This window comes from Mustelus asterias, chromosome 11 (assembly GCF_964213995.1).
Source record: "Mustelus asterias chromosome 11, sMusAst1.hap1.1, whole genome shotgun sequence".
Lineage (NCBI taxonomy): Eukaryota > Metazoa > Chordata > Chondrichthyes > Carcharhiniformes > Triakidae > Mustelus > Mustelus asterias.
This window is the reverse complement of record NC_135811.1, coordinates 98,734,461-98,761,955: the sequence shown is the minus strand read 5'-3', so window position 1 is coordinate 98,761,955 and position 27,495 is coordinate 98,734,461. Positions and strand designations below refer to the sequence as shown.

Genomic DNA, 27,495 nt, shown 5'->3' with positions numbered 1-27,495 from the left:
CACCCACAGTGCTGTTAGGGAGGGAGTTCTAGGAATTTGATCAAGCGACAATGAAGGAACGGCGATGTATTTCCAAGTCAAGAAACTACAAAGGGTCGTGAACATAGCCCAATCCATCACGCAAATCAGCCTCCCATCCACTGACTCTGTCTAGACTTCCCGCTGCTTCGGCAAAGCAGCCAGCATAATTAAGGACCCCACATACACCGGACATTCTCTCTGCCACCTTCTTCCGTCAGGAAAAAGATATATAAGTGTGAGGTCACGTACTAATCAACTCAAGAACAGCTTCTTCCCGCTGCCAACAAACTTTTGAATGAATCGTACTAAGTTGATCTTTCTCTACATGCTAGCCCTGACTGTAACACTACATTCTGCACTCTCTTCTTTCCTTCTCTATGAATGGTATGCTTTGTATAGCACGCAAGAAACAATACTTTTCACTGTATACTAATACATGGGATAATAATAAATCAAATCAAATCAAAATCAAGATAGTGAGTCGCTTGGAGAGGAACCTCCAGGAGGTAATGTTCCCTTGTATCTGCTGTCCTTCTTCTAGATAGTAGCGATCATGAGTGTGGAACTTGCTTTCCAAGGAGCGTTGGTGAGTTGCTGCAATGTATCTTGTAGATGGCACACACGGCTGCCGCTATGCGTTGGTGGCGGAGGAATTGGATGTTTGTGGATGGGATTCCAATCAAGCCGCTGTTTTGTCCTGGGTGGTGTTGAGCTTCTTGAGTGTTGTTGGAGTTGCCCTCATCCAGGCAAGTGGAGAGTATTCCATCAGACTCCTGGTTTGTCTGTTGTAGGTGGTAGACAGGCTTTGGGGAGTCACGAGGTGAGTCACTCATCTCAAGATTCCGAGCCTCGGACCTGCCCATGTAGCACAATATTTATGTGGCTGGACGGTTCAGATTCTGGTCAATGGTAACCCCCCAGGATATTGATGGTGGGGGATTCTGCAATGGTAATGCCATTGAATGTAAAGGGGGATGGATAGATTTTCTCTTGTTGGAAATGGCCATTGCCTGGCATTTGTGTGGCACGAATGTTCTTTGCCACCTGTCAGCCCAAGCATGGATATTGTCCAGGTGTTGCTGCATTTGGTCATGGATCTACATGCATGCCGGTATTATTTTACTGATTTGGATCGCGAGTGTTCTAATCTGGTAGACAGCTGGTGAATGGTCGACTGGGGAATTCAGAATGGAGATCAAAGAAGTGGCAGAGACTTTGAACAAGTATTTTGCATCCTTCTTTGTTGTGATAGACACAAAAGGCATCTCATGAATAGCAAAAAGTCAATGGCAAAAAGGGAGGGTGGAGTTCCCAAAACAATCACTATCACTAGAGCCAGATGTGGTAAACCACTGTTAAGCTTATTGCCTGTGTGTGCGTGTGTGACATGCCTGGGCATGCCCCTGCCGGCCCTGCCTGAGACTCTTCCCCCCCTGGTCTAGGTATAAAGGTGACTGCTCCCAACCCCCCTGCCTCAGTTGCCGGACCAGTTCATCAGCACGGGTGTGCTCCAAGTCTTTTGCGAATAAAAGCCTATTTGTTCTTGCATACAAACTAGTCTTTGTTTGATTGATAGTGCATCACCAGAGTACTACGAAAACTAATGAGACTAAGGACTGTCAAGTCCAGGGACCTAGGGTCTGAAAAGAAGCATCTGCAGAGATACTGGATCCATTGGTAGTAATCCTCCAAAATTCCCTAACTTCTGGAAAGGTCCCAGCAAATTGGAAAACTGCAAATGTAATGCCCCGACTGAGGAAAGAAAGGAGACTGGAAACAGGAAGCTATAAGTCAGTTAGCCTAATATCTGCAGCTAGGAAAGTGCTGGAATTATTATTAAGGGGGTGGTAGTTAGAGATTTTAAGTTCATTTATCAGTGTCACAAGTAGGCTTACATTAACACTGCAATGAAGTTACTGTGAAAATCCCCTTGCTGCCACACTCTGGTGCCTGTTCGGGTAACACTGAGGGAGAATTTAGCACGGCCAATGCACCTAACCAACACGCCTTTCGGACTGTGGGAGGAAACCCACGCAGACACGGGGAGAACATGCAAACCCCACATAGACATGCTAACCACTGTGCCACCCCCACCGTGTGTTGGGCTTCACTGGAGCATTGCAGCGGGCCAAGGACGGGCATGGGAGCAGGGTGCTGAGTTAAAATGGCACCCAACAGGAAGATTGGAGTTATGCTTGCGGAGTGAGCGGAGGTGTTCTGCAAAGCAGTCACCCAGAGGAGACTGGTCTACATTGGGGGGGACTAAACAGACTGGACAGCTGCTTAATCAGGCTGCCTCTATCGTGTGATGAATTCTGTTGAAGCAAATTCCAAATACATAAAAGAGCAATAAACAGATTGTGAAGAAATGGAAAGCGAAAGTAAAGACAGGTAACTTGACGCTTCAAGCACAGCCACCTGTTCCCCCTCGTCTTTCAGATTTTGGAAGGAAACTGGAGCACCCGGAGGAAACCCACACAGGGGAGAAGGTGCAAACTCCACACAGACAGTGACCCAAGCCGGGAATCGAACCCGGGGTCCCTGGCGCTGTGAGGCAGCAGTGCTAACCAGGAAGATGTCTGGAAGAGAGCGTGACCCTAGTCCTGTTTGATATGCACCCCTTACGCGAAGGGGGCAGTGGAATGGCCTGTTCTCCAACCTGTAATTTCTCCATGTGAACTGAGCTTCGGATTCACTCCCATCTTACCCAGTGTTCGAGGAAGGAACGGGAGGGCAGATGAAGCAAGCTCTGAATTTCTCGGGATTTTGCCAGTCGTGCTGCGCTCTGCTCAGTACGTTACCACAGGACACAGCCACAGCTGTGCTCAAACATAACATCACAAGAATAGCTGTGGGGAGGAACTGGCCCGACACTCAAACCTGCGAGTAGGAATAGTCCAAGCCTTGTCACGCTCTCTTCCAGACATCTTCCTGGTCAGCACTGCTGCCTCACAGCGCCAGGGACCCCGGGTTCGATTCCCGGCTTGGGTCACTGTCTGTGTGGAGTTTGCACCTTCTCCCCTGTGTGGGTTTCCTCCGGGTGCTCCAGTTTCCTTCCAAAATCTGAAAGACGTGCTAGTTAGGTGCATTGGCCACACTAAATTCTCCCCTCGGTGTACCCAAACAGGCGCCAGAGTGTGGCGACGGGGAGGATTTTCACAGTAACTTCATTGCAGTGTTAATGTAAGCCTTACTTGTGACTGATAAATAAACTTTAAAACTTTTACTTTTATAAGGAGCTGTACTTGCCCTGGCCACAAAGTTTCTGGATCTTCATACAACCTTTCTTCCCACTGGACAATATTGGGGAGGATTCGCAGCCTGATCATCAACCTACATCATCAATATCTCAGCTGAACAAATCCTGAAGTGGGACTTAAACTGGGAGTTTCTTGCTCAGAGACAGGGGTGCTACATACTGAGTTACAAGACCCTTGTGACTCTTATAAGAAGAACATAAGAAATAGGAGCAGGCCTAAATTACAAATTAACAATACAGGGGCACCTTTTTTTTAATTCATTCGTGGGACATGGGCGTCACTGGCTGGCTGGGCCAGCATTTATTGCCCACCCCTAGTTGCCCAAGGGGCAGTTGAGAGACAACCACATTGCTGTGGCTCTGGAGACACATGTAGGCCAGACCGGGTAAGGATGGCAGATTTCCTTCCCTAAAGGACGTCAGTGAACCAGATGGGTTATTCCAAGAATTGGCAATGGTTTCGTGGTCATCAGTAGATTCTTAATTCCAGATACTTTTATTGAATTCAAATTCCACCATCTGCCGTGGCAGGATTCGAATCCGTGTCCCCAGAACATTAGCTGAGTTCCTGGATTAACAGTGTGTTCAGATGTTGGCATACCTCTGTGCCCAGTGTCACTGTGCCACTCTCGCAGTGCCTCAGCTGTTTTGTTATCCATCTGGCAGGAGTGAGTAGTTAAGAATTTGGAATCATAATTTTTGTTGCTGACATATTTGAATAGAATCCAAGTTCTGTCCAAAGTGTTTTGAACCTCAGACTTTGTTCATAGTGGCAAAGAATTGGGATTAATGTGGCTGTTCATCAAGAAGGGCGGGCAGAATGTTGGCACAGTGCACTCTTCTGAAATGTGTCCAAAGCACAGCATCCTAATTTATTGATACTTTCCTTGCCAAAGTATTTATTAGTGTCACAAGTAGGCTTACATTAACGCTACAATGAAGTTACTGTGAAAATCCCCTAGTCGCCACACTCTGGAGCCTACTTAGGTACATCGAGGGAGAATTTAGCATGGCCAATGCACCTAACCAGCACGTCTTTCGGACTGTGGGAGGAAACCGGAGCACCCGGAGGAAACCCACGCAGACACGGGGAGAACGTGCAGACTCCGCACAGACAGTGACCCGAGGCCGCAATTGAACCCGGGACCATGGTGCTGTGAGGCTGCAGTGCCAACTACTGTGCCACCGTGCTGTCCCAAATTTAATAGAATTTGATAGAATGGGATCTCATGTAGGTATTGATGTGGGGTAAACTGGCGTTATGAGGAGAATGAAGATCTCTTCAGTCTAGCTATGTTGTGCTTTCCCTGGAGTTTTTCTGGATACAGAAAAATGCCAGATTTGACTGGTGAATTTTCATTGGCTAATACTGCCCCTTACTTTAAAAAGCTAGCCAACAAAAAGCCACTATCTATCATGCAAACAATACCAATCGTCTATTTTTAAAACTCTGAGCTAGCTGAGCGTGTCAAAATGCAGTACGTCAAGGAGAACATTTATAATAAACAACTTGCTAGTACGAGCGTGATGGGCTGAATGGTCTCCTTCAGTGCTGTCTCATTATGGATGATTCAATGTATTAATAGGCAGAGCAGAAGGGCCAGGTTTTGTCAGGCCTACGGCAGCTATACCTTGCCTTTCAAGGTCAATCAATATAATTCTGGCTCGACCCTGCTCTCCCTGTCCTACAGCTGTTATATTTGCATTAAGTGGACATTTGGAAACCCAGAGCCTCTTTTGTTTTTAAGTACACATGTTGCAAAAATGGTGGAAGGCTTCCTGGCTGAGAGTTGGTGTTGTACCTCCGGTGTTACTGTGGGGGTAAGACAACATCTGATTAATGAATGAGCCCTCCCTTGGGCTATAGCTGCTCTTTCCCCCTTTACTGATGTTAATTATAATCTGTTGGACATTTTCTGCGAATGTGTGACACTTGTTATTTCTTTAATTTCAACATCTGAGGTTATTTTTAATTTTGTCCTTGCAGCAACTCATTCAGTGACCCTGAGTAACGTATCTGTGGATTTGTGTTATTGTTCTGGACAGGCATTTTTTCTTTGGAGATACCATCTCTATCTGTGAAGCACCAATTGAAATTGCTTTCACAGTGAAGCAGAAACGGCCATGGCCAGCACAAGGCCATGCCTGTCCGGAATTCAAAAAGTTTTTTTTTTCCAAAGTCACGTGCACTGAAGTTTCTGCCGAGGATTCTAAATGATTGAATTGAATTCAAATTGAAGTTCATTTTCTGAAGGGAGGAATAGGCTGTTGGCTCTTTCCTCATTTCACTCTTTTTTTATCAGAGAATCCCTGCAATGCAGAATGTGGCCATTCGGCCCTACGGGTCTGCACTGAGTCATTGGCAGAGCATCTTTACCCAGGTGCTACCCCCCCCTTGCCCTATCCCCATAACCCCTCATATTTACCATAGCCAATCCACCTAACCTGCACATCTTTGGACACTAAGGGGCAATTTAGCATGGCCAATCTATCTAACCTGCACATCTTTGGACACTAAGGGGCAATTTAGCATGGCCAATCTATCTAACCTGCACATCTTTGGACACTAAGGGGCAATTTAGCATGGCCAATCCATCTAACCTGCACATCTTTGGACACTAAGGGGCAATTTAGCATGGCCAATCCATCTAACCTGCACATCTTTGGACACTAAGGGGCAATTTAGCATGGCCAATCCATCTAACTTGCACATCTTTGGACACTAAGGGGCAATTTAGCATGGCCAATCCACCTAACCTGCACATCTTTGGACACTAAGGGGAAATTTAGCATGGCCAATCCACCTAACCTGCACATCTTTGGACACTAAGGGGCAATTTAGCATGGCCAATCCACCTAACCTGCACATCTTTGGACACTAAGGGGCAATTTAGCATGGCCAATCCACCTAACCTGCACATCTTTGGACACTAAGGGGCAATTTAGCATGGCCAATCCACCTAACCTGCACATCTTTGGATACTAAGGGGCAATTTAGCATGACCAATCCACCTAACCTGCACATCTTTGGACACTGAGGGGTATTTTAGCATGGCCAATCCATCTAACCTGCGCACGTTTGAACTGTGGGAGGAAACAGGAGCACCCAGAGGAAACCCACGCAGACACGGGGAGAAAGTGCAAACTCCACAAAGCAGTCACCCAAAGTCAATATTGAACCCGGGTCCCTGGCGCTGTGAGGCACCAGTGCTGATGTGGCACAGTGGTTAGCACTGCTGTGCCCCGCACCAGGGACCTGGGTTCAATTCCAGCTTTGGGTGACTTTCTGTGCAGAGTCTGCACATTCTCTCCGTGTCTGTGTGGGTTTCCTCCGGGTGCTCCAGTTTCCTCCCACAGTCCAAAGATGTGCGGATTAGGTTGATTGACCATGCTAAATTGTCCCTTAGTGCCAGGGGGATCGGTAGGGTAAATACTTGGGGTTATGAGGGTAGGGCCTGGGTGGGATTGTTATCAGTGCAGGCTCAATGGGCCAAATGGCCTCCTGCGCTGTCGGGATTCTAGGTTTCTATGAATGTTCCTTCAGTTCTTTATTGCTTCAAAATCTGAAGATCCGTTACAGTCTGGAAGCAAAGTTTTTGTGACATTGCTTAACCCAGGTTTAATTGTGTGACAGTTGCATTATTAAGGCCTTAGTGGGCCTTAGTCAAGATTCTCCATTCATGCAGTGCTGTCATTGACACTAAGTGGAGAAGGCCAAGTTGAGAGAGTCAAAAGACCATTGTTCACCTCCTCCTGGAGTGTACAAAGAAAGAACAAAGAAAAGTACAGCACAGGAACAGGCTCTTCGACCTTCCAAGCCTGTGCCGATCATGATGCCCCAACTAAACTAAAAAACAACCTTCTGTCCTTGCTCGGTCCATATCCCTCTATTCCCTCCCCATTCATGTACCGATCCAGATGCCTCTTAAATGTTGCTGATGTGCCTGCTTCCACCACCTCCTCTGGCAACGCGTTCCAGAAACTCACCACTCATTGGGCCCAATTTTACCAAAATTTCACGCCTGTTTTTGGGCGCGAAATCGTGGTAAAGTTGGGCGTCGGGCCTAAAACGCGGTCCAGACCCGACCCAAGGCCAATCGCGCCTTTACCAACGGCCAATCCGGGCGCCGATCCGGCGTACACCCGAATCGGCCAGCGGGTCGATTTAAATGCATTAGCATGCATTTAAATCGGCATAATGAAGCCCGTGCCCAACTTACCCAAGGATTCCCACTTTACGAGGCTCCGATCTGATCGGCGCCCGCGCATTTACCGTGTTGCTGAATTCAAGTCCGATAGGGCTTCAACTCAGCAACTGAACCGCCGAATCGCCCCCGACCACCCTTCGCGGACCACCCCCGCGAACCACCCCGGCAGCCTACACCCACCCCCCCCCCCCCCCCCCCCCCCCGATCGGACCACCCTGGGACGCAGGCCCTGCCAGCAGTCCCCCCCCGCCCCCCCTGGAATCGGACCCCCCAGGCCCCCAACCTACCTTGATCGCTGGTGTCCGTCGAAAGCATCTTGCGATCCTGGATCCTGGCCTTGCTCCGGGGGTCCTGATGGATAGGATGACGTTTCTTCACTGGGGGGGGGGGGGTGGGGGGGGGGGGGGTGTTGGGGGGGATGTGACATCTCTTCCCTGAGGAGAGGGGGGGGGTGGTTGGGGGGGATGTCACATCTCTTCCCTGAGGGGAGGAGGGGGGGGGTGGTTGGGGGGGGATGTCACATCTCTTCCCTGAGGGGAGGGGGGGGGGTGGTTGGGGGGGGATGTCACATCTCTTCCCTGAGGGGAGGGGGGGGTGTTGGGGGGGATGTGACATCTCTTCCCTGAGGGGAGGGGGGGGGTGGTTGGGGGGGGATGTCACATCTCTTCCCTGAGGGGAGGGGGGGGGGTGGTTGGGGGGGGATGTCACATCTCTTCCCTGAGGGGAGGGGGGGGTGTTGGGGGGGATGTGACATCTCTTCCCTGAGGGGAGGGGGGGGGGGTGGTTAGGGGGGGATGTCACATCTCTTCCCGTAGGGGAGGGTATATGACGTCTCTTCCCTGACGGGGGGGAGGGTGGGGGATGTGACGTCTCTTCCCTGAGGGGGGAATGTGCTCTGCAAAGAGTTGTCCAAAAGCGAGTGTTGCAGACGGGCACACTCCAAGGTCCAGGACAGCATGCTCAGGGCTGAAGTAAAGCTTGGGACAGCCGCTGCAATGGGCACAGTGGTTAGCACTGCTGCCTCACAGTGCCAGGGACCTGGGTTCAATTCCTGGCTTGGATCACTGTCTGTGCGGAGTCTGCACGTTCTCCCCATGTCTGAGTGGGTTTCCTCCAGGTGCTCCAGTTTCCTCCCACAGTCCAAAGATGTGCAGGTTAGGTCGATTGGCCATGATAAATTGTCCCTCAGTGCCCCAAGATGTGTAGGTTAGATGGATTGGGCATGCTAAATTGCCCCTGAGTGTCAGGGGGACTAACTAGGGCAAATGCATGAGGTGAGGGGAATAGGGCCAGGGTGGGATTGTGGTTGGCGCAGACTCGATGGGCCGAATAGCCTCCTTCTGCACTGTAGGATTCTAAGTGTTTGTGCTTTCTCAGTAGCTTTCTGTATGTTAACAGCAAGTCTTAATTAGACACTTGTAACTATAAATATGTGTTTGATAAAGGGTACAGGCAAGGGGCAATCTCCATGTATCTGCTCAACACCATATGGGCCTTGGCTTTGAATCATGTGTCTTTATACATCATTGTGTGAGTTGTACTGTGCTCATCGTCCATTAACCCTGTATGTGCCAGACCCTGACACCCTGTCTAAGGCCTTTCAGCCATAGTACACTGGGGGGTAGCTTTGTAGAACCCCTTGGGCTGCATGCCAATTATTGAATGCACTTGGTGAATATCAAAAGCATTGAGGCACCTAAGAGAGGCTCAGGCTGTGTGAAGGAAAATTGAATTCTATTTGATTTGATTTATTATCCGAAAGATGTGCGGGTTAGGTGGATAAGCCATGCTAAATTGCCCCTCAGTGTCAGAGGGATTAGCAGAGTAAATATGTGGGGTTATGGGAATAGGGCCTGGGTGGGATTGTGCAGACTCGATGGGCTGAATGGCCCCCTTCTGCACTGTAGGATTCTAAGTGTTTGTCTATGATCTAGACACAGCTTTTAATCAAGTACTGGGGTACTTGATTATGCTGGCTGCTTTCCCGAGGCAGCGGGAAGTGTAGACAGAGTCAATGGATGGGAGGCTGGTTTGCGTGACGGACTGGGCTATGTTCACAACCCTTAATAGTTTCTTACAGGCTTGGTCAGAGCAGGAACCGTACCAAGCTGTGATGCAACCAGACAGGATGCTTTCTATGGTGCGTCTGTGAAAGTGAGAGTCGTAATGGACATGCTGAATTTCCTTAACCTTCAGAGAAAGTGGAGACGCTTTCTGTATTACACTTTTGCAATCTGAAATGATTTTGCCCCATGCTGTATGCCTGACATGGAATTTATATTGTAAATGTCAAGGGCTATATAATTGTATGGAGGTACCTAAGAATGGAACATACCGGATAAAGACAAACCAAATTTTATTGCACATCCTGTATCACAGAATCCCTACAGTGCAGAAGGAGGCCATTCAGCCCATCGCGTCTGCACCGACCACAATCCCACCTAGGCCCTATCCCATAACCCCACATATTTAGCCCACTAACCTCTCTAACCTACGCATCCCGGGACACTAAGGGGCAATTTAGCATGGCCAATGCACTTAAGAAAGTTTATTAGTGTCACAAGTAAGGCTTACATTAATACTGCAATGAAGTTACTGTGAAATTCCCCTAGTCATCACACTCCGGCACCTGTTTGGGTCAATGCACCCTAACCAGCACGTCTTTCAGACTGTGGGAGGAAACCGGAACACCTGGAGGAAACCCACGTAGACATGGGGAGAATGTGCAAACTCCGCACAGACAGTGACCCAAGCTGGGAATCGAACCCAGGTCCCTGGCGCTGTGAGGCAGCGATGCTAACCACGGTGCCGCCATGCACATCTTTGGAGTCGTTTTCAAGTTGAAAATTTTATTTTTACAAATTTGATGAATAAAATATATTTTGGGGGAAAAAAACTGCAAGGGGCCTCTCTAAGTGCCAACGTAGCATTGATACGGAGTTAATGGATCACCAAGTTAATCTCTCTCAGGCTGGAGAGCCCCGAGAATGAAAGGCTCAATAATCCTTTGTTGATTCAGAGAGATTTGGAAGAAACAGGAAGGATCTGATAACAGCACAGAAATTACCAAACAGAAAGAGCCATGGCTGAAGCCTTTGCTTGTCTTCTCTTTCCCCATCAGTGATTAATGTCAGTATATCGTGTGAGACAGTTGCTATGCATATGCATTCCCATGGCTTCATCATTCTATCAACCAAATGTTTATTATACAGGAGCATGACACTTCTCATCTTGTCAACTGGTCCCATTATAACGTTAGTGTTGCGTGGTCAACCACTGTCATGAAACAACTGCGCCTCCCCGTGCTTCGAAGTGACACAAAACCCAGTAGAAAAGCTCTGGCTACAGTTAATAGTAGACAATTAAAGCCTCAGAGTTCTGGTGCCAAACTCCAGCATTTCATTGTCACAAATACACCATGCAATAGAATTCCTGTGCTCCCTCCACTCACATTGTCTGTATCTTTAAGACCTGGTTGGTTGTAGAGATTCGCATTCTAATCAGTATTCTGCAACTTGATTTTGTGTCTCTGTGCCCTGTTTGAGAGCAGATTTCCACTCCATCTGACGAAGGGGCAGCGCTCCGAAAGCTAGTGGCGTTTGCTACCAAATAAACCTGTTGGACTTTAACCTGGTGTTGTTAGACTCCTTACTGCAGAAAGAGGCCTGCAGAGAAAAGGCATCCGGATGATAGGAACACAGGAGCAGGGGTAGGCCATTTGGCCCTTCGAGCCTGCTTCACCATTCTGTAAGATCATGGCTGATTTAGTTGTGGTCTTAGCCCCACTTACCCGTCTGCCCCCACTGTAACTCAACTCCTTTGCCTAACAAAAATCTGCCACGACTAAATTCAAAGACCCAGTACTTTCTGGGGAAGAGAATTCCAACACGTTAATGACCCTTTGGGAGAAAAGGTTTCTCATCATCTGTCTCAAAAGGGAGATATTCAGGGAGGCGTTGGCCTAGTGGTATTAATGCAAGACTCAGAAGCTCAGCTAATGTTCTGGGGACCCGGGTTCAAATCCCACCGTGGCAGATGGTGGAATTTGAATTCAATTTTAAAAAGTCTAGAATTAAGAATCTACTGATGGCCATGAAACCACTATCGGTTGTCAGAAAAACCCATCTGTGTTCGCTGATGTCCTTTAGGGAAGGAAATCTGCCGTCCTTACCTGGTCTGGCCTACATGTGACTCCAGAGCCACAACAATGTGGTTGACTCTTAAATGCCCTCGGGCAACTAGGGATGGGCAATAAATGCTGGCCCAGCCAGCGACACCATGTCCCACAAATGAATGATATAAAGACCCGCAAAGGCACGGATGAGAGTTTCAGCAGCAGATGAGCAGAGGTCAGGGTGAAGACAAGAAATGCAGATCGGCGCTCTCAGTGCGAGTGCGGCTGTGTGGTCTGAAGCCCAACCCGTGGGTCACATAGGGAACCAAGATGACCAACAGTCTGGTTTTAATCTCAGACGGTTGCCAGGGAGAGGAATGAGGTGGGCAGCTAGGGAACGGAGGTTGGAGCACAACCAAAAAACAATAGCCAGAAGGCTACAATCACCAACCGAACTATATCCCAGCATGAGATGCTGCCATTGGCAAGAGAAAGCCAAGGATTGATTGAGGTGATTTTGAATTGAAAAGTAATTGGCCACTATGGTGTTCGCTACAATCAGAATTTAGCATTTTAGGTGACGCATTCTCTGTTTTTGCTCTGTCTTTCTGCAGGATTCCGTTGTCCACGAGTCTAACTGGGCTGTGTTCACGTCTGCAGAGAGGAATTTCGCTGCAACATTAAGACAGGCGTAGTTGAAGAAAGCAAGGAGAATGTGTGTGGCAGCCTGGCTGTGGACATTTACCCCCTTTGAGAGACACTGAATGGAACAGCCCTGAATGGAACGCACATCCAGCGAGCCCCCAGCTCTTCTCAAGCAGGATGTGGAAGGGTAAGTGATCTGAATTGGAAACAAAATCATTTTAAAAATCTTGTCCTATGGCTTCATAGTGGAATAATGTGCCAGCATTAGAGAAACACAAGAGTGGGTGTGGAGTAAGTGTTGGAGTTTAAGGGGGCTGGTGGATCACCGGACTAGTAATCCAGAGGCCCAGGTTAACGTCATGAGTTCAAATCCAACCAAGGCAGTTGGTGGAATTTAAATTCGATTTAAAAATTTGGAATATAAAGCTAGTCTCAGTAATAGTGACCGTAACACCTCTCATCGATTGTTCTGGTTCACTAATGTTCCTTTAGGGAAGGAAATCAGCCACCTTCACCTGTTCTGGCCTACATGTGACTTCAGCAATATGGTTCATTCTGAAATGTCCTCTGAAATAGCCTAGCAAGCCACTACTTGCAAGGGCAATTAGTGATGGTCAACAAATGGTTGGCTTTGGTTGCCAGGATGACAGTTCCATAGAATCATAGAATCCCTACAGTGCAGGAGGAGGTCATTCAGCCCATCAAGTCTGCACCAACTCTCTGAAAGTATCCCACCCAGGTCTTATCCCTGTAACTCCAATCAATTTACCTCTCTAATCCCCCTAACCTACGCATCTCGGGGCAATTTAGCATGGTCAATGCACCTAACCAGCATATCTTTGGACTGTGGGAGGAAACCGGAGCACCCGGAGGAAACCCACGCAGACACGGAGAGAACGTGCAGACTCCACACAGACAGTCACCCAAGGTGGGAATTGAACCTAGGTCCCTGGCGCTGTGAGGCAGCAGTGCTAACCACTGTGCCAGGGTGCTGCCAATACTTAATGTCCAGCAGCGCTAAGATCCCGTGAAATAATTTTTAAGAAGTCAAGCAAGAAGACTCCAAGAACTGCAGGATGAGTAAGAGGAGAGGTGTTGAAGAACCTGACCTACCTTTCACATCTCTAATATCATTCTAGCCCTTTCTGTGGGTGAGATTTTGCAGTCCGGCCAAAGTCATTGGACCTTTGGTTGGGTCATTACCACAGAGGGACCCACTCTGTGCTGGGGCTGGAAAATCCAGGCCGATGTTTTATTTCATTCATTGGTATCACTGACAAGATCAGTATTTGTTGTATATCCCTAATTCCCCTTGAGAACAATGAAGAGTCAATCACACTGTGGTTCTGGAGTCACAGGTAGGTCAGACCAAGTAAGGGTGGTGGATTTCCTTCCCTGCAGGGGAACCAGATGGGTTTTTACAGCAATCCACAATGGTTTCATGGTCACTGTGACAGAGACTAATTTTCAATTCCAGAGATTTCTTTTTAATTATTTGAATTTATTCATTAAATTTAATGTCCACCAGCTGCCATAGTAGGATTTGAACCCATGCCCCCAGAGCGTTGGTCTGAACTGCTAAAGTCCCAGGCCACTGAAGTGACCACGCCACCACCATCTCCCTTGCAGTGTACCTAAGATTATTTTCTTTGTTCATATCCACCCCCCACCCCCATTCTGCCTTCCACCCACACACTTCCCATGTCTTTGGAATCCCTATTGCCCTCTCCAGCTTTCCCCCCCCCCACCCCCCCCCCCCCCCTGCCCCACCCCTCACAGACCTGCCCTGCGCCTTCAGAATGCCTGCAGCCTGCCCCTCAGCTCCCCAGTCCTGTCTACCATCAGGAGGTAACCCTGGCCATTTGAAAATCTTGATGTGGAGATGCCGGCATTGGACTGGGGTAAACACAGTAAGAGTTTTAACAACCCACCAGGTGTTGTTCTGTGTTGTTAAAACTCTTACTGCATTTGAAAATCTCGCAGAGTCTCCATTTGACACCCTGTTATCAGCAATGTTCAGTGTTCGGTACAGCCAGTGGCAAGGACTTTCAATAGTGCTGATTAGGTTTGCTCGTCATGATATATAAAGTACAAAGATTCTGGGCATCATGCGGAGAATTATATCCGTTACGGAGAGCATGGGTGCAGACTTGCAGGAACAGAATGACCTGTGTTCATTCTGTAACATCCTATTATTCTGTGAGCTACGAAGTGTAAATACTTAGTGACGGGTAAGGCACAAATAATCGTATCATTTTGCAAACACGAGTGTTGGAATATATTCTTGCACAAACATGTTGGTCATGTGAATGTAACTTGGGGAGCCAAGATGTTACATTGGTCTTTATCGCTGAAGGTTATTGGATGTAAGGTTAATTGTGTCATATATTTTAGCATCACTGTAGGTGTCTTATTCAATGTAGTGATGATTCATTAAGTATCTGACCCGCAAAATCATTTGTATTGAACGATTTGCATGTTGTCATCGGTCAATAACTGGGAAAAGTTCTCTTTTTTCTTCCTTGTAATTATGCAATAAGATAGCTTTCTTGTTGTCTGATCAGTTTGAAGTTTATTTATTGGTTTCACAAGTAGGCTTACATTAACACTGCAATGAAGTTACTGTGAAAATCCCCCAGTCGCCACACTCCGCCGCCTGTTCGGGTTCACTGAGGGAGAATTTAGCACGGCCAATGCACCAAACCAGCACGTCTTTCGGACTGTGGGAGGAAACCGGAGCACCCGGAGGAAACTCACGCAGACACGGGGAGAACGTGCAAACTCCGCACAGATAGTGACCCAATCGGGGAATTGGACCAAGGTCTCTGGTGCTGTGAGGCAGCACGGTGGCACAACTAACTACTGTGCCACCGTGCCGCATGCTGCTAGGAGGCGACCGGGGCTGTTTTACTGTAGCAAAGGTGCTATATAAATGCAAGTTGTTATAGGGACATTAATATACCTGCAGTCCACAATGTTCACTCCATCAGTATGTGTACCCGGATGATAGACGACTGCTTGAAGCCAACTGTCCTCACTCCATGATATCTCGGTGGGTTTAACCAGTGTAGAGCAGAGCTCTCCAGAGAAGGAAGGTCTCAGGTTCACTGCATCCTCTACTGAGGTCACTGCTGTCAGTTTTGGTGGTAAGAGAGTGAACAAAAAGAAAAGCTGCATTCATGTAGAGCCTTTCACATCCTCAAAATGTCTCTAAAACCTAGACCTACTGAAATAATACTTTATTTGAAAGTGAAACAGGCCAAAGGGCCTGTTTCCATGCTGCAAACCTCTATGACTCTGTGTAGTCCTTGACATAGACAAGCTGGTGGAGTGGGCAGATAGGTGGCAGATGAAGTTCAATGCGGAAAAGTGAGTGGTGATGCATTTTGATGGGAAGAACATAGGGAGACAATATAAAATAAAGGGTAAAATTCTTAAAGGGCTGCAGGAGCAGAGGGAACATAAGAACTAAGAGCAGGAGTGGGCCATCTGGTCCCTCGGGCCTGCTCCGCCATTCAATAAGATCAAGGCTGGTCTTTTTGTGGATTCAGCTCCACTTACCCGCCCGCTCACCATAACCCTTAATTCCTTTGCTGATTAAAACTCTATCTATCTTTGCCTTAAAAACATTCAACAAGGTAGCCTCAACTGCTTCACTGGGCAGGGAATTCCACAGATTCACAACCCTTTGGGTGAAGAAGTTCCTCCTCAACTCAGTCCTAAATCTGCTCCCCTTTATTTTGAGGCTATGGGTGTGTATGTACTGAGGTCAATGAAGGTGGCAGGACAGGTGGAGCGAGCAGTTCATGAAGTATACAGTACTCTGGGCTTTATTAATAGGGGCATAGAGTACAAGAGCAAGAGGTTGTGCTGAACTTATACAAGACACTGGATTTCAGCTGGAATATTGGGTGGAATTGCCCCATCCCGCCCCGCCACGGGAATCATAGCGGGTGGGACATGGACCATGCAAAGGTCGGTTGACCTCGGCCGGGATTTTCCAGCATTGGAGCGAGCGTGGCTGGAAAATCCCACCCATTGTTTACAGTTCTGGGTATCACACTACAGGAAGAGTATGAACTCATCGGAGAGAATGCAGGAGAGGTTTACAAGAATGGTTTGAAGGATGAGAAACTTCAGTTATGAGGATAGATTGGAGAAGTTGGGACTGTTCTCCTTGGAGAGAAGAAGGCCAGGAGGAGATTTGATAGAGATACTCAACATCATGAGGGGGCTGGACAAAGTAGATAGGGAGAAACTGTCTGATTCGATTTGATTTATTATTGTCACATATGTTGGTATACAGTGAAAAGTATTGTTTCTTGTGCGCTCTACAGACAAAGACATACCATTCATAGAGTACATTGGGGAGAAGGAAAGGAGAGGGTGCAGAATGTAGTGTTACAGTCACAGCTAGGGTGTAGAAAAAGATATATATGTGGTAGGTCCATTCAGAAGTATGATGGCAGCAGGGAAGAAGCTGTTGTTGAGTCAGTTGGTACATGACCTCAGACTTTTGTGCCTTTTTCCCCTTCGGAAGAAGGTGGAAGAGAGAATGTCCGAGGTGCGTGGGGTCCTTGATTATGCTGGCTGTTTTTCTGAGGCAGCAGGAAGTGTAGACGGAGTCAATGGATGGGAGACTGGTTTACGTGATTGACTAGGCTACGTTCACAACCCTTTGTAGTTTCTTGTGATCTTGATTAGAGCCTGAGCCATATCAGGCTGTGATCGTCACCAGATAATCTGTGCTTTCTTGTGGTGGATTGAGGGATAAATGGCCAGGACATTGGGAATAACTCCCCTGACCTTCTTCCGAGGCCACGGGATCTTTTGCATTCACCAGAAGAGGCAGATAGGGTCTTTGTTTAACATCTCATCCAAAAGTCAGCGATTCCGGCACTTCGGCACATCCTCAGCCCTCTGCCGGAACGTCAGTTAATGCTCAAGTCCTGTCATGGGCCTTGGACCCAAAACCTTGACTCAGAAGTGGGAATGCTACCAACTAAACCACAGCTGTTCTCCATGACAGTTTAATTCTGAGGAATCTAGTAGTTTTGATTAGGAAGCACTTACATAAATTCACTGCTGTATTTTAAACTTAACATCTTCCAAGCCATTTAGAAACAAGTTTTTGATGCTAAATCGTGTAATCCTAAAGCTTTAAATGATGTCAAATGGACGTATGAGGAGAGATTGAGTTGGTTAAGATTATGTTCACTCAAGTTCAGAAGAATGAGGGAGGATCTCATAGAAACCTATAAAATTCTAACAGGACTAGACAGGGTAGAATCATAGAATCCCTACAGTGCAGAAGGAGGCCATTCGGCCCATCGAGTCTGCACCGACCACAATCCCACCCAGGCCCTATTCCCATAACGTCACATATTTACCCTGCTAGATGTAGGAAGAGCGTTCCCGATGGTGGGGGAGTCCAGAACGAGGGGTCACAGTCTGAGGATACGGGGTAAACCATTTAGGTCAGCGATGAGGAGAAATTCTTTCACCCAGAGAGTGGTGAGCCTGTGGAATTCGCTACAGTGAAAGCAATTGAGGCCTAAACACTGTGTTTTCAAGAAACAGTTAGATATAGCACTTGGGGCGAAAGGGATCGAAGGATATGGGGGGAAGGCAGGCATCAGAATATTGAGTTGGATGATCAGCCATGAAATAGGCAGATTAATAATCATCATAAATTAGTTAATTCATGAAAATTGGGTGAATTGAATTCCCCAAATTGTAATTTCTTTACAAACTGAGTTTTTCACTTCACATGACTGAATAGATTAATTCATAGATACATAATGTAATTAAATTTTTAAAAATCTTTCCTTGGGAATAATTTTGGCTTCAGACAGTTTAAAATGTACGATATTGAATGGGCCACGATTAACTCCAATCAAGATGAGAAAGGAAAGTTGGGAGTAGAGTTTAATAGACGCATTGCCAATATTGCCTGTTTTCGACTACTTCCTGAGGTTAACACAGTCTTATTGATTGAGGAGGAAGCCCTTGTTTCTTACCATCTTCATAGGATCATAGGATCCCTACAGTGCAGAAGGAGGCCACTCGGCCCATCGAGTCTGCATCGACCACAATCCCACACAGGCCCCATCCCCATAACCCCATGCATTTACCCTAGCTAGGGCCCCTGATACTAAGGGGCAATTTTAGATAGATAGATACCCTACAGTGCAGAAAGAGGCCCTTCGGCCCATCGAGTCTGCACCGACCACAATCCCCATATCCCTATATATTTTACCCACTAATCCCTCTAACCTACACATCTCAGGACACTAATGGGCAATTTTTAGCATGGCCAATCAACCTAACCCGCACATCTTTGGACTGTGGGAGGAAACCGGAGCACCCGGAGGAAACCCACGCAGACACGAGGAGAATGTGTAAACTCCACACAGACAGATTTAGTCTGGCCAATCCACCTAACACCTTTGGACTGTGGGAGGAAACTGGAGCACCCAGAGGAAACTCACGCAGGCACGGGGAGAACGTGTAAACTTCACACAGACAGTGACCCAAGCCGGGAATTGAACCCGGGCCCCTGGCACTGTGAGGCAGCAGTGCTAACCACTATGCCACCGTGCCGCCCCAATCTTGATATTTTTGGGGGCTTTAATGACTCTCTGATTGGGTTACATTGTCATTGCCAACTGTAATCCCATTGCTTCCCGACTCATGTGCGTTTTGCTGGGGTTGAATCTTAGGCGCTTTCCTGCAGAAACAACCACTCTTCATATTGGAGATTTGACTGGCTATTCGTTCATCTTGGCCAAGCCCATGTCAACACGCACACACTTCCAGCAGGGATAGCAATCAGGAGCATGAACCCTCGCCGTACTCACTCTCTCTTAACTGGGGACCAATTATACTACCTATCATATGGACTTGACCCCGATTCTTTTTATTCATTCGTGGGATATGGGCATCGCTGGCTGGCCAGCATCCCTCGTTGCCCTTGAGAAGGTGGTGATGAGCTGCCTTCTTGAACTGCCGGTACAACTGAGTGGCTTGGTAGGCCATTTCAGAGGGTAGCTGAGAGTCTACCACATTGCTGTGGCTCTGGAGTCACATGTGGGCCAGACCAGGTAAGGACGGCAGATTTCCCTCCCTAAAGGACATTAGTAAATCAGATGGGTTTTTCCGACAATCGACAATGATTTCATGGTCATTATTAGATTCTTAATTCCAGATTTGTTTTTAAATTTCTTTTCTGAAGGACATTAGTGAACCAGATGGATTTTTCTGACAATTGTTTCATGGTCAGCAGTAAACTCTTAATTCCAGATATTTTTTGTTGAATTCATCATCTGCTGTGGTGGGATTTGAACCCAGATCAGAACACTAACTGAGTTTCTGAAATAATAGTCTAGTGATAATACCACTAGGCCATTGCCCAGGGATCAAATCTGTCAGCTTTCTGATCTGAATGGCTCTCTCTAGCTCACTTGGATCAGGCGAAGGAGCTGTTGAGCAAACAAACCATTAGTGGATTTGCAATCCAATTTGTTCCTAGGCTTATTGCCTGAGATATTTTCCATGCTGAAATCCAGTACTTCCCCCTCTCAGTCTCAATTTTGCTTTCCATTAATTGATGGCAGTTCCCAGGCAGCAGCAAAAACAACAATATTTCTGGAACACCCTTGATGTAATAAAATGTCCCGAAGCCCTTCACAGAAGCATGATGAAACAAAATTTGACACAGAATCACAGGATTGTTATAGCACGCAAGGAGGCCATTTGGGGGCATCGTATCTGCACTGTCTCTACAAATGAACAGACATTCACCCAATACTATTTCCCTGCCCTCTCCTCGTGACCCTTCACATTCTTCTTTTTCGGATAACAGTCTAATTCCCTTGTGAATGCTTTGATTGAACCTGCCTCCACCACACTCTCAGGCATTGCATTCCAGACCTTAGCCACTCACTGTGTGAAAAAGTTTCTCCTCATGTCGCTGTTGCTTCTTTTACTAATTACTTACAATCTGCGCCCCATCATTCTCGATCCTTTCCTGAGTGGGAATAGCTCCTCTCCGTTTACACTGTCCAGACCCCTCATGATTTTCAACACCCCTCGCAAATTTCATCTCAATCCTCTCTTCTCTAAGAAAAACAGTCCTAACTTATCCAATCTATCCTCAAAACTGAAGTTCCCCGTCTTTAGAACCCTTGTCGTCAATGTTTCCCGCACCTTCTCTGATACCTTGACATCCTTCCTAAAGTGCACCACCCAGTAGTGCTCAGCTGAAGGCAAACTAGTCACTTATACCGCCAAGTGGTGATGTTCCTGAGGCCATCTTAGGGCAGATGGCTAAGATTTAGGTCACAAGGTGTGGGTTAAAAGAAGAAAGTGAGGTAGAGAGGGGAAGACATGTTGGGAGGGAATTTCAGAGCTCAGGGATTCCAGAGCTTAGGCCCCAGACAGCTGAAGGCATGGCCACCAATGGTAGAGTGATGCAAAATGGGGAATGCAGAAAAAGTCAGAACTGGAAGAACGCAACAATTATGGAGGGGGTTGCAGAGGTTGAGGAGGGTGAGGCCGGGGAGGGATTTGAAAATAAGAATGGTCATTTTAGAATCGAGGCATTGCTTGACCCAGAGCCAGTGTAAGTCAACGATTGATTCTATGATTCTATGATAGAATCTATGATTCTATGATTGCATGGGTGATGGATGAAGAGGATTTGGAGCTAGTAAGGAGACAGGCAGCAAAGTCTTGAATGATCTCAACATTCTAGATGGTAGAACATGGGACACTGGCCAGAGCGGCATTAGAAAGTCAAGTTCGGAGAGAAGAAACCTCACAACACCAGGTTAAAGTCCAACAGGTTTATTTGGTATCACAAGCTTTCGGAGCACTGCCCCTTCATCAGGTGAGTGGTGAAGGAGCAGCACTCCGAAAGCTCGTGATTCCAAATAAACCTGTTGGACTTTAACCTGGTGTTGTGAGACTTCTTACTGTGCCCATCCCAGTCCAACGCCGGTATCTTTACATCAGAGAGAAGAGAGGCGTGGATGAGGGTTTCAGCAGCAGATTAGCTGAGACAGGGACAGAGTGATCTGAGTTTCCTAAAGGCCAGTGGAAGAGCTGATTAAAATAAGAACGAATTGGACTGCTGGCCCTGCAGCATTTTATTTGCTCTCATTATCTGTAAGTAAGTTTCCAACCAGGAGCTGTCCAGAGTGGCAGGACTCAGCATGTCAACAGCTATTGTGTGCGAATCATTGGGCAACAGACTCACGTCCCATCGCTCACCTATGTGGAGCAGGAGAGTTCCTGGGCAAGGAATTGGTAGGAAATGTTGCCCTTGGCGTAACACCAGAGAATGTCACTGAGTTGAACAATAATGACCCTTTTCCCATCTTAATTCTCATTCAAGTTGGGGGAAGAAAGTGCTTTGTTACTGTAGGGTCCATTCATTCCTTTGAATAGACGAACACGGCACTGGCACGATGATTTTCTTCTTTTGAACAAAACTTAAAATTAAATCATTACAAAAGCGAACAGAAAGAGAACAAAAGCGAGAGAGAGACTGGCTTCTTCTGCCAGTCCTGTATTGATCAAAACAGAACTGCAAAACAGACTGAACTAAACTGAAAACATAGAGCTGAAACTATGATATATGTGTTCGTTATCTTGCTGTAGAAATTGTTTGGCACATGCTGTCTCTAACTTGGAGAAACCGGCCTCGCAGATCTTGTTCATGAAAAACTTTGGCTCATAAAAAGCCCGTTTTGTTGGCATTGTACTTTTCAAAAATGCAGTCAATTTTCCAGCTAACCCAGCATGCCTTCTGGATTTTAAAATGTAGTCAAGTTAAAGCTGAGTTAGTTAATTTTTTTAAGCTTAGCATTTAAATGTAATTGCAGAGGTAGAAATATCTTAAAATGAAATCTTTGCATAAATTAAGCACACCGTACCCCGGCTCAACCGTTACCCATCTTAACGTGACATTGTCAATCTCTGTATTTTGGTCCCTCTCTCAATGACTCATTTTTTCTGTTCACCCAGTAATGCCTGTTGGGTGCCAATTTGGCTTGGATCAATGCATGATTTCATGCTGCGACCATCTATTGTTCACAGGATGAAGGGGATTTTTAGCCCCACAAAAACTGGGATGGCTGGGGAGTTAAAATGCTCCAGGTTGCTTATCAGCCCAAATGTTGCCTGGGTGTAGCCTGAAACCAGTGGTGCGCTCAACGGGACCTGAGGACATCTGTTGGGCCCCATCTGCATATTAACACAGGTCTGCCCTGTGGCACAGTGACTTACCAATCAAGCTGGAGTCTAAAGAGGATTGAACTATTTTTCTTAATTCATTCATGGGATGTGAGCATTGCTAATTGGGCGAAGCATTTCTTACCCATCCCTAATTACCCCTGTTCAGCCATTTCAGAGGGCATCCACATTGCTGTGGATCTGGAGTCACATGTAGGCCGGACCAGGTAAAGACAGAAGATTTCCTTCCCTAAAGGACATTAGTGAACCAGATAGGTTTTACGACTAATCGACAATGACTTCATGGCTGTCATTAAACTTTTAATTCCAGATTTTTATTGAATTCAAATTTCACCATCTGCCGTGGTCACTGTCTGTGTGGAGTTTGCGCGTTCTCCCCGTGTCTGCGTGGGTTTCCTCCGGGTGCGCCGGTTTCCTCCCACAGTCCAAAGATGTGCGGGTTAGGTTGATTGGCCGTGCTAAAATTGCCCCTTAGTGTCCTGAGATGCGTAGGTTAGAGGGATTAGCGGGTAAATATGTAGGGATATGGGGGTAGGGCCTGGGTGGGATTGTGGTCGGTGCAGACTCGATGGGCCAAATGGCCTCTTTCTGCACTGCAGGGTTTCTATGATTCTATGAAAATCCAGAGCCAAAGGAAAGGACAGGCTAATGGAATAGAATAGAATTTTATAGAATCCCTACAGTGCAGAAGGAGGCCATTCAGCCCATTCAGCACCGACAACAATCCCACACAAACCCTATCCCCGCAACCCCACACATTTACCCTGCTCGCTCCTCTGACACTATGGAGCAATTTAGCACGGCCAATCAACCTAACCCGCACATCTTTGGACTGTGGGAGGAAACCAGAGCACCCGGAGGAAAGCCACGCAGACACGGGGGAGAACGTGCAGACTCCAGACAGACAGTGAGCCAAGACCGGGAATCAAACCCAGATCCCTGGCGCCGTGAGACAGCAGTGCTAACCACTGTGCCACTGTGCCGCCCATAATGTTTGGGATGTGAAATTCCATCAGAACTTGATCGTAAATTGTTAGTCTATCCTCCGGTATCAGAGGGGCCCTTTGCGCATTTTTCGTTTTTAAAAAATATATATTTTTATTCCTATCGACACACGTTTAGAAAAAACGCAAGCCTGTGCCCCAGTTATATTCCAGGTGCCTCTGCTGCAATGTGACTGAAACAGATCATGTGCCAAATGGGATCGTTTAATGCTAATTACACACATCAGCTGAATGAGACTCCTTGTTTGTTTTTCTTTTTCATGTAATAATTAATTCAGCGCATGCTGGCAAATCCATGACCATGTTTGATCAAGGATTGTAGGCACAAAGTAGATATTAGAATGCAGAAAATCAGTCCAACCTGTTAAACAGTGGGCGAGTTTAATGTGGCAAAACCCTTGGCTATTTGTTGGGAAAAAAAAACATCATCCGTTTACAGTTAGCCACATTCAGACATCGAATTCCTAAATGGCCTTATTACCTCAGGGATCGGTTGGTCAAGATACTGATCCAAGATCAACTACGCCAAGATCGTGAAGCCTGCATGTCCTTGATGAATTTATTTGCAATATTCATTAAGGTGTTAGTGGAGCGTATTCCTGATTACAAAAAAACAGAGCCAGGTTTATCTAGAGGAGACTTCTTAGGCTCAGCGGTATCGTAGAATCATAAAATCCCTACAGTGCAGAAAGAGGCCATTCGGCCCATCGAGTCTGCACTGAGAGGTGTAGGTTAGGGGGATTAATGGGGTAAATACGTGGGGTTACGGGAATAGGGCCTGGGTACGATGCTCTGTTGGAGAGTTGCTGCAGACTCAATGGGCCGAATTGCCTTCTTCTGCACAGTAGGGCTTCTACGATTTATGATAACCCTTACCCAGGCCGTATCCCCACAATCACACGTATTTTACCCCAATAATCCCCCAACCTATATATAAGGATGCTAAGGGGCAATTTAGCATGGCCAATCCACCTAATCTGCACATCTTTGGAGCGTGGGAGGAAATCAGAGCACCCGGAGGAAACCCACGCAGACACGGGGAGAATGTGCAAACTCCACACAGACAGCGACCAGAGGCCGGAATTGAACCCGGGTCCCTGGAGCTGAGGCAGCCGTGCTAACCACTGTGTAAGATCAAGTGAGGGAATTAGAGGAGCGTAGATGGGGGTGGCACAGTGGTTAGCACTGCTGCCTCACAGCGCCAGCGACCCGGGTTCAATTCCGGCCTCTGGTCGCTGTCTGTGTGGAGTTTGCACATTCTCCCCGTGTCTGCGTGGGTTTCCTCCAGGTGCTCCGGTTTCCTCTCACAGTCCAAGATGTGCAAGTTAGGTGGATTGGTCATGCTAAATTGCCCCTTAGTGTCAGGGGGATTAGCAGGGTAAATATGTGGGGTTACGGGAATAGGGTATGGGTGGGATTGTGGTCGGTGCAGACTCGATGGGCCGAATGGCCTCCTTCTGCACTGTAGGGATTCTATGATGGATAGAAAAGGATTATAGAGTGGCTGCAGCACAGAAGGAGATCATTCATCCTTCCATGTCCATGCCAGCCCTCTGCAAAAGTAGCTTACTGGACTCACTCCAGGTAGCCCTGATAATGTTTTCTCTTCAGATAATGATCCAATTCTTGTCTGAAAGCCCCAGTTGAACCTGCCTCCATCACAGTCTTAAGCAATACCAAACCCTAACCAATCGCTGCGTAGAAATAAATTTCCTCACGTCACCTTCCCGCCTTTTGCCAATCACCTTATATCACTGTTCTCTGCTTCTCAATCTGTCCACCAATGGCATCTGTTACTCCCTATCGTCGGCACGGTGGCACAGTGGTTAGCACTGCTGTCTCACAGTACCAGGGAGCTGGGTTCGATTCCCAGCTTGGGTCACTGTCTGTGTGGAGTTTGCACCTTCTCCCCGTGTCTGCGTGGGTTTCCTCCGGGTCCTCCGGTTTCCTCCCACAGTCCAAAGATGTGCCGGTTAGGTGGATTGGCCATGCTAAATTGACCATTAGTGTCCCAAGATATGTAGAATAGGGGAATTAGCAGGGTAAATATGTGGGGTTACGGGGATAGGGTCTGGGTGGGATTGTGGTCGGTGCAGGCTCGATGGGCTGAATGGCCTCCTTCTGCACTGTAGAGATTCTGTGATTCTTGACTCTGTCCAGACTTGGTAGAACAGAATCAAGTGAAACAATTTGAAGATGTGAGGAACATTGCTACTTTGTGGCGTGTAGCCATGGAATAGGGAAGTAACTCCATGATAACCAGACCACCAACAAACCCACTCCGCCTTTAATTACTTGTGGCTAATGCAATCAGATGATTGCGGGATATGTTCTGTGTTCCACGGTCACCTACCATAGATCCTGTTCTTAACAGCAATGAATCTGGTGACCCAAGATGTCTTGGCAACCTCACAGCATCATTTTCTTTCACTCAACTTTCTCCCTCCTGTTCCGGAGGCACGGACCCTGGCTGGGATAGTTGTTCTGTGTGCTCTGCAGGCTGACTTCAGTAGTGTTTCTTCACATCCGTGTGCCTGGCCTGTGAGCGTTACATAGAAACACGGGACGGAATTCCCCGGCTGTTCACTCTGACGGGACCTTGTAGTCCCGCGCCGATGGCGCCACGGGTTTCCCAGGGGGTGTGCAATGCAGTCGGTGGTAAGTCCCAGTGATGGCGGTGGGGCCAGCAGATCCTGTTGCTGGCAAATGGTGAGCCACATCCCACTGTGAGAAACACATTGCAGGGAGGCCAGAGACCACCCCCCCCCCCCTCAGAGAAACTAGGAGTAGGTCATTGGGCCCTTCAAGTCTGATCCGCCATTCAATATGATCAGGGCTGATCTTCTATCCAATGCTATATTCTTGCTTTCTCCCCACATCACTTCAACCATTAAAATCTAAAAAAAATCCATCTCTTTCTTGAATATGCTCAGTGATTTGACCTCCACAGCGTCTGAGGTAGAGAATTCCACAGGTTCGCCACCCTCTGAGTGAAGAAATATTTCCTCATCTCAGTCCTAAATGGTCTACCCCGCATCCTGAGACTGTGTCCCCTGGTTCTGGACTCCCAAGTGGGGAAAACATCCTCCCTGCATCTCGGGTGGCACGGTGACACAGTGATTAGCACTGCTGCGTCGCAGAACCTGGGACCCAGGTTCGATTCCTGGCTTGGGTCACTGACCGTGCAGAGTCTACGTGTTCTCCCCGTGTCTGCGTGGGTTTCTTCCGGGTGCTCCGGTTTCCTCCCACAATCCAAAGATGTGCGGGTTAGGTGGATTGGCCGTGCTAAATTGCCACTTAGTGTCAGGGGGGGCTAGCTAGGGTAAATGCATGAGGTCATGGGGATAGAACCCTGGGTAGGATTGTGGTCGGTGTAGACTTGATGGGCTGAATGGCCCCCTTCTGCACTGTAGGATTCTATGATTCTTGTCTGTCCAGCCCTGTTAGAATTTTATACTGTTCAATCAGATCTCTCACCGTCTAAATTCCGCAGCCCAGTCGAACCAATCTCTCCTCAGGACAGAACCATCAACCCCGGTGTTTAATCAGCCTGAATTTTATCCAGCCCTCACCCCACAGTCATGTAAATCTTTCTACACTGCTGAAAAGAGAGGCACTGCCAAAGCTTTTCGTCTTGCACTCATCAGGACAAACACAAGAATACCAAATTTCAGACGGCCACAGCAATTTATTCCACGGGAGTAAAAGATGCTGGTTGGTCAGCAAATGCTTGGCTGAGGTGTTGCTATGGAGAAATCAAAGGTGAACTACAGGCTCCCCAACCCCTTGGCTAATTACCTATCCCTTTTGCTTTCTTCGTGGCAACACCTCAGCCAATCACATGCAAATCAATCAGCACCCTTTATTCCTGTGGTCTAAATTATGATTGTTTGAAATTTAGTATACTTGCATTTATTTTGATGAATGCAAGACAGAAAGCTTCGACAATATGTCTTTTTTACAGCAATATTCAGAATCCTTCTACAT

General features: G+C 47.3%; 1 protein-coding gene across 1 annotated transcript in view; it reads left to right on the top strand.

The window, feature by feature from the left end:
- LOC144500724 (thyroid hormone receptor alpha-like) overlaps nucleotides 1–27,495 on the top strand; it is a 455,024-nt gene that overhangs the window by 278,305 nt on the left and 149,224 nt on the right. The window contains exon 3 of the mRNA XM_078224093.1: nucleotides 12,217–12,434. Within this exon, the coding sequence (XP_078080219.1) occupies nucleotides 12,382–12,434 (53 nt within the window). The 5' untranslated portion in view covers nucleotides 12,217–12,381. The remainder of the gene's footprint in view (nucleotides 1–12,216; nucleotides 12,435–27,495) is intronic.